Raw genomic sequence first — 7,631 nt, 5'->3', positions numbered from 1 at the left:
TTATTAGCACAGTCTTCTATTAATTCATTTAGCAAACGTTTCCATCCCTCTTCCGACAGGGTGTATTCTGTAGGTGACAACAACATGGTCATAACATATTTTAAATCATAAGGGGTTAAGATGTGCTGTAAACATGGCCCTCATTAGGCCATAAAAACAAGGTAAGTCCTTCCTATGGTCTTTAGCTGCCCTACACAGATCCTTGATTTCCCCATAAACCAATGGCTGATACCTGGGATTCTGCCCCTTTCTTTCATAACATACCAGGGCAACGAGGAGTTTCGAGACTATTTGCCAGTCTCCTTCCTTAACTGCTTCCTTCCAGATCCTTTCCTAGGGATCTTCTGGGGTTGAGGGGCGAGGTGGCTCTGGGGAATCCAAACTGTCTTCTGGGGAGGAAGAATAACTTGGAGCAGAAACATTTGGATTAGAAATAGTGTGACAGTTGGACTTAGTATCTTTGAACATGGGGTTATATTCTTGCTGGAAGGTGAGGCAGAGGGCGCTGCCATTTTGTCAGGTGTTGGGGAGGAAGGGCCTTGATTTAGGATGGCGGACTTCCAGGCCGGCCTTCTGGAGGCATGGCCCAGGGTGGAGGTGGAATGATTGACAGTGGGGGCGTGACCCGCAGTTGTGGGGGTGGAGTCTAAAGGTTCATTCGGGGCGGAAGAGAAGGTTGCGGTAGCAGGAAGTGCAGGAGCCAAGATGGAGGGAGGATGGTCAGGCTCAGGGGCATCTGGAAAATTTTTAATGATCCACTTCACGATTGATTTTAATTTGTACTTTGAAGATATTTGGTCATGATCAGTGAGAATTAATTTAAAGCATCCATATACACACCTTTCTACTTTGGGCATCTGGCTGCCCATTTTTCTCTTTCTCCACTTTAGGTGGAGCAGCCACTGGAACACCCCAAATCAGTTATGAGATGTGGATGCATATTGTAAAAACACAGCAGCAAAATGGGCAATAATTGTCCTGCGTTTCCCCAAACCCACCTGCAAGCCTACGCAGGTGAAACTGTTGCTGTCCCTGTGGATCCTGGCCGAGGTCCCTCGCAGCAATGATGAATCTGCTGGCCTGGCACAATCCAAAATCCCGGGGAGCGCTGGCCTATCCATCAGCTAACCCCAGCTGACGTGACTGAATGTCAGGGTCCCTGTTCGGGCACCAAAGGTCGCAATGAGGGTGGCTGTGGCAAACCTTTCTGGTTCCCCAACTTCAGGGCAAGGGTGGTAAAAATGAAAAGGAGCAGATGCTGGGGAAGATGAAACAGGAAAGCCTTATAAATATGATTGCCTGGCAAAAGATTTTGAGAATATGGAAACTAAAAGTGAGATTGAAATGAAAGCAAGCTTTGAGATACCAAGCCTTAGTTACTGAACAACGGGAAAACAATGGTATGGCCGGCTGAAGACAATCCCTTTTTAATGAAACAATACCCTCTGCTTCCAGACAGGTCCAAGGGTCAGAGCAGACCCTACTAGCTTGGCAGAAGGGGTCCAAAGAGTAGTTTTTAGGGTTTAAAATGTAACACAGTATGGTAATGTAATGATTCTTATAGGCTGTATGTAAATGCTATAAGATTTGTATCTTGTACTAGATTGGTTAGTGAAAATTAGAATATGCAGCACAGAAAATGATTTATTGTATTGTAATGGGAACTCCCCTCCTCTTTCGGGCATCCATTTTGGGCGCCTCTTTCGAGCTCCTCTCTCGGGCCTGCTCCGAGCTGTGGCTGGCAGCTCCAAACAAGGCCCCTGCACCCACACCCTTTGCAATAAACCACAAGTTCCAAGACCTGGATTCAGAGATCTCTCATCTCTGTCCGTCCCAACCGTCCTAACCCCCGACGCTCCTACAAGCAGGATCAATGGAGTTGCCCAAAAAGAACTTTAGTAACAGGGTGAAAAACAATAAACATGGAGAAGTCGAGCACAGTACTAGGAGTGGGATTCAAAGACCTGAGATAAAGGCAAAGCAACAAAATATACACTTGAGGGTAGAACACTCTAGAACAATAACCCTATAGGGGAAACAAGTAACCAACAGGGGAGGAGAACTTGGACAACTTAGCATAACAACACTAAAGGCTTATGGGGGAACACTCAAACTCACCCTGAGTTAAACAAATGATTCCAATGGATTGAGACTCGCGCCCAGTTTTTCCAGGGCAAAATCTGTCTGACTCTGAGTTATAGCCGGGCAAACTCCCACACCGCTGCTTTGCTCTGGACCCTTGGGACCAAGTGGCCCAACAGAGCCAAGGGATGTCCTGGGTTCCATGAGGCCCCACAGTGTCACAATGGCCCCTTAGATCCATGGCACTCACAGTGTCACAGTGTTCCCCTTGGTTCCACAAGTTCCTACAGTGTCACAGGTTCCACAAGGGCCTGCAGTGTCACCATGGCCCATTGGTTCCACAATGCTCCGCAGTGTCACAATGGTCTCCATAGGAAGGAAACAAGTGAGCCCCAGTGGTGCAGGGGCAGATGAGAGGCAGCCACCAGAGGCCAAGGCTGGCCAGACTTCACTGTATGGGCAGATTTTGTCCAGGAGTAACCCTTGGATATAGGGAATTTTAGACACAGAATCCCAATTTTGGCAATGGGTCCCTAGACAAGAAAGACAGTTCTTTCCCATAGGAATAAAAGCACAGAGCCCCAGTGCTTCATGGTCAGATGGGAAGTGGCCCTGGACATGTCAAATTCAGTGGGACCTGTCAGACAGCCCCCAGGAGGCCAAACCAGGCAGACCTGTTCCATGTTCCATGGACTTCATGGGTCCTAACACTGTCACAATGGTCTCCTTGATTCCATGAGGTCTGGCAATGTCGCAATGGCTTCTTGGTTTCATGAGCCCCAACAGAGTCACAAGGGTCCATTGGCCCCATGCAGCCCCGCTGTGAAACAATGGCTCCTTGTTTCTATTTTAAATCAATCACAATCAAACCTCAGTTGGATCATTGATCCTTGCTTCCATAGGGCCCATGATTTGCACAATGGTCTCCTTGGTTCCACGATACCTGGATTCCACAGTCTCACCATCGTTTCCTTGGATCTCCATTGCCACAACTGACCCAAGGCTCCATGAGGTTCCGTAGTGTCACCGTGGTCGCTGTCAGAGGCTGGATGAGATCCATGTCCCGAGACACCTTGGGATGCTCGGAATGCCCGTGTGGGGCCAGGGCCGGGTCAGGCCTTGGTTTGTGGTGGGACAGAGCCCCGCCCCCAGCCCTGGCAGAGCTGTCAATCACACAGCAGGGGGGTGATGTTAACCCAGCTCTGATTGGCCCAGCTGTCAATCAATCAATCACACACCAGCAGCTGGTGCTACCCTGGCTCTGATTGGACAAGCAACTGGCAGTCCCACCCCAGGGGCGGGGCCATGAAGGCCCAGGGGGTTAAAAGCCGGAGCACGAGGCCAGCCCAGGGTTGGGATCCTGCCTTCTGCTGGGGTGCCTCTGTTGGTGATGCTGGAACCTGAGCAGTTGGTACCCATGTGCATGTCTTTCTAGGGATCTTCTGTCTTTCTGTTGTTCTCTATTTCTTCTCCTTCTAATCCTACTTACCTGGAACATTTTTAAGTAACTTAACATGTCAAGGGTTAAAGATTTTCAGGTTAAATGTGTGAAATCCAGGCCACAGGGAATATTTCTCTGTCTGCTCTGAGGCGTCCTGACCCCCAGAGAAACACTGCCTTTAAACTTTGCCAATTGTGAGGACTGCCAAGACTTTGAGACAGATTAGAATTTACCAAAGTGTAAAATAGATTAGAGGCTAGTATAGCATATTACTTGGGTGAGAAATTTAGCTTTTAGGATTTTTAGTGTGGTGTAGATAGGAAGAGAAATGGAGGAATTTGGGTGTAGTCCCTGTCTTCTTTTTCATTTACTCCATTTTCTGCAGTGTTGGTGGCACAGGGTGATTGGTCAAGGAAAGCACAGTGCAGAGGTCATGTGGACAGTCAAGGGGAGAGGTATTGCTAGATAAGTGGAAATAATGTACGTTTTAAGAGTTTATTGGATGAGACAACTTTAAAAGACCTTGAAACCGTACATTTTGGAGCCATTTTGCGGTGTTTTTCCAGCGTGCTGAGCCTAGTGTGGACAGCAATACAAAATTTTAGATAAGATAAAAATAAAAATAAAACTGAAGATTGAAAAAGTCACGTGCATCTCCTTTTACCTGGCATGGAACAGTTACAGGAGGGTTTCCCCCATCCAGGGAGCCCTCAGAAGAGCCCAACATGAAACAAAGATCAATAACTGGTGCCCCAAAAATGTTTGGAATAGGTTGGCTTTTCTCCATAAAGTTGTTTACTGAAGGGTGTTGTATTAATTGGCCAATCATGTGAAATGTGTTGATTAAAGGACCACTGAGGTCCAACGGTAGCAAACCAAGATATAAAAGAAGAGGACTGAATAAAAGAGTGGTTTTTAGCTCTTAGCCTTGTGATCTGAATCTGTGTCATGTCTGACTCAGTGCTGACATTTGGGGATCTGTGGGGGCTATTGGGGATCCTTTCTGCACCTCGTGACCCAACAGGAGCTTCTCTAATAGACTTCACCTGAAGCTCCCTCTGTGGCCATGACAGGAACCCCTGTGAGTGTCTGGGACATCCCGGCTCTTTGGCAGCCTGGGGACTCCTGGGATGTCACCGTGGAGCCCCCGTGAGTGCCTGTGACAGATGGGTGCCTTTGCAGCCCAAGGTGCCCTGGGATGTCACCATGGAATGGCTATGACTGCCTCTGACCACAGGGCTCTTTACCATTCCAGAAAGCCCTGGGAGGTCTCCATGGAGCCCCTGTCCCTGCCTGTGACATTCCAGCTCTTGAACAGCCTGGAGACTCTTGGAAAGATCCCATGGAACTCCTCTGAGGTCCTGTGACAAATCTGATCCTTAGCAGGCAACCATCACCAGCAACCCTGTTGCTATGGTCAGTTTCCATGGCAACCATCACCAGCCCCCTGTTGCTATGCTCAGTCCTTTGGCAGCTCCATGGAGACCCCATGCCGGGGTGGTTGCCATGGACACCAGCTCAGGCCTGCAGCCAGAGCCCGTTGCCATGGCAACCATTGGCAGCCCCATCCCCAGGCTGATGGGATCCCAGAAGCACAGAATCGGCTGAGCTGGGAGGGACCCATCAGGATCCTCCAGTGCAACTGCTGGCCCTGCACAGGACACCCCAACAATGCCAGCCTGGGCCTGGCAGCGCTGGCCAAACGCTGCTGCAGCTCAGAGAGCCCTGGAGCTGGGACCCTTCCCTGGGGAGCCTGGCCAGGGCCCCAGCAGCCTCTGGGCAAAAACCTTTTCCTGACATCCAAGCTGAGCCTGCCCCGACTCAGCTGCAGCCGCTCCCTCCACTCCTGTCCCTGGTCACCAGAGGGAAGAGGTTCCCACAGCCCCAGCCAGGGACCCGCTCCCAAGGCTGCTGTCATGGCCACCAGGGCTGCCACCAGCTGGGATGCTCGGTTTCCACGGGCCGGGCTTCAGGAATGGGATTCCCCAATTTCCTGCTCCTGCTAAAACCGCGCTGCCCTCGCTGCCCTCCTGCCTCCCATGGAAAGCACAAAAGGCAAAGATCCCAGGCTGGGTTAAGAACAATTTATTGGGAACAGGAATGAGATAAAGAACAAACAGGAACAGAAACAATATTGATAACAGAAGGGATAAATAAAACTGTTTACAGGGAAAACTACGACACAACTCACAGGGTCTGCCTGGCTACAATATTTCCTGTCTGGAAAGGACACCCTTCTCCTCAGGGAGAGAGAGAGAGAGAAAGAGTCCCTTTCCTGTCCCTGGCAATGATCTGAGGTGGGACTGAATGTAATGACAGGGCCATGGCCAGACCATCATGTTTTTCAATGCCACATCAGGTCATTGGCAAGGGCAGGAAAAGGTACAGGTGTCTTCCCAGCATGGATCACAGGGAACATGGATCACCAGGGCTCTTTCCAATGTGGGTTCTCCCATGGGGGTTGAAATTGGAGTGGTGCATGAAGCTGTTCCTGCAATCAGGGCATTGGCAAGCCTTTCCTTACCGGTGACTCCGTTGGTGTCTGGTCAAGCTAGAGCTCTGGGTGAAGCTCTTCCCACACTGGGGACACTCGTAGGGCCTCTCCCCAGTGTGGATGCGCCGGTGGGTGATGAGGGTGGAGTTGTGCTTGAAGCCCTTTCTGCAGTCTGGGCAGAGGAAGGGTCTCTCCTCTGAGTGAATCCGCTGGTGTTGGAGGAGCTGGAAGCTGGTGTGAAACCTCTTCTGACACTGGGGACACTCGTAGGGCCTCTCCCCAGTGTGGATGTGCTGGTGCCTGATGAGGTTGGACTTCTTCCTGAAGCCCTTCCCACAGTCAGGACAGTGGAAGGGCCTCTCCTCTGAGTGAATTTGCTCATGCAGGTGGAGACTGGAGCTGGTCTGAAACCACTTCTGACACTGGGAGCACTCGTAGGGCCTCTCCCCAGTGTGGATGCGTTGGTGGATGATGAGGGCAGAGCTGCAGCTGAAGCCCTTCCCACACTCCCCACACTCGTAGGGCCATTCCCCGGTGTGGATCATCTGGTGGCTGATCAGGGTGCTGCTCTGCCTGAAGCTCTTCCCACACTCCAAGCACTTGTGGGGCTTTTTCCCATCATGAAGCTGCTCATGGGCCACCAGCTCTGAGCTCTGGCTGAAGCTCTGTCCACCTTCCTGGCTCAGGGTGGGTCTTTCCTCCTCAAAGCACCCTGGGCTGGGTTTGGAGACCCTCCTCCTGTGGGATCTCTGGGACTTTTCCTCTATGTCGGAATTTTGCACCGTGGAGCAACTCAAAATGGCCTCTTCCACATGGTTCTGCTGTGGGGATTTGTCCTCCCTGGTCTCCATCCTCAGCTCCTTGTCTGGCAGAGGACGGGATTGGCCTCCATGCCACAGGGAAGGGGAAGGAGATCCCCCCAGTGCATCCCCAGCAGGACGGGGTTGGCAGCAGGGTTGTCCTGCATCCGGGGGCTGTGCTGGGCTGGGAGATGGAGCAGGAGAGAGGGGGAAAGGGGCACTGACTTCCTCCTCACCTGCCTGGGGCTCCTGGGGCACCTTCTTCTTCCTCACAGCCTCCTCCTCCATCTGGCCAAGTTTATGGGATGGAAAATCCTGTTTTGAGAAGAAAACAAGGGATAAGTACATTGAATTTTGTACTTGTTTGAAGGCAAACCTGGGGAGGGTCTAAACCAGGATTACAATTTAATAAGAAAATGAAGATCAAGGCAATGATGCAGAAACACTGCCTTAAACTGACAGAGTCAGGATATAACCCGACACCCTGTTGCTGGTCAGGGTGGTGGCAGCAGTCCCATTAAATGGTGGCTGCAGTCCTGTGGGAGTGATGAACGTGATTCTGTCCAAGCAGTGATCCTGTAGAAGGGTCAGGTCTTCCTCTGAAGGTCCAGTTGTGGTTCTGGAGCTCTTGTCCTCTGGGAATCCAGTAGGCAAGCTGCTCCTGGTGTTGCAAGGCTCAGCTTATATGCAGGTAGGAATGCTTGGATCCTCCCCCTGGGCGGAGCATCCCACAATGGGAGGATGGAATTTGATCAGTCCTGCAGTGACACCCAATGGCCCATTCCCAGAAGATATCTCCCCTGGAGGGCGTGAT

The 7,631-nt window shown here is 51.1% G+C and overlaps 1 protein-coding gene across 1 annotated transcript; it reads right to left on the bottom strand.

The window, feature by feature from the left end:
- Positions 1-5,924: 5,924 nt before the first annotated feature.
- On the bottom strand, positions 5,925-7,105 carry LOC139604023 (zinc finger protein 3-like). Its single transcript, XM_071455013.1, has 3 exons — positions 7,054-7,105; positions 6,252-6,882; positions 5,925-6,167 (listed from the first exon to the last, which is right to left on the bottom strand). The coding sequence occupies exons 1-3, from the start codon at positions 7,103-7,105 to the stop codon at positions 6,044-6,046; spliced, it is 807 nt and encodes a 268-aa protein (XP_071311114.1). The 3' UTR covers positions 5,925-6,043.
- Between the last annotated feature and the right edge of the window lie 526 nt (positions 7,106-7,631).

Source organism: Agelaius tricolor, unplaced genomic scaffold (assembly GCF_023055355.1).
Source record: "Agelaius tricolor isolate 1412-34295 unplaced genomic scaffold, bAgeTri1.0.p SCAF_43, whole genome shotgun sequence".
Taxonomy (NCBI): Eukaryota; Metazoa; Chordata; class Aves; order Passeriformes; family Icteridae; genus Agelaius; species Agelaius tricolor.
This window is presented reverse-complemented; position numbering and strand designations above follow the sequence as displayed.

Coding starts and splice junctions, on each gene's coding strand:
- LOC139604023 (XM_071455013.1), bottom strand. CDS start 7,105: ATGGAGGAGGAGGCTGTGAGGAAGAAGAAGGTGCCCCAGGAGCCCCAG. Junction 6,883..7,053: donor GCCCCAGGAGCCCCAGGCAG/GTGAGGAGGAAG, acceptor GTCCTCTGCCAG/ACAAGGAGCTGAGGATGGAG. Junction 6,168..6,251: donor TGTCAGAAGAGGTTTCACAC/CAGCTTCCAGCT, acceptor GGGCTTCAAGCA/CAACTCCACCCTCATCACCC.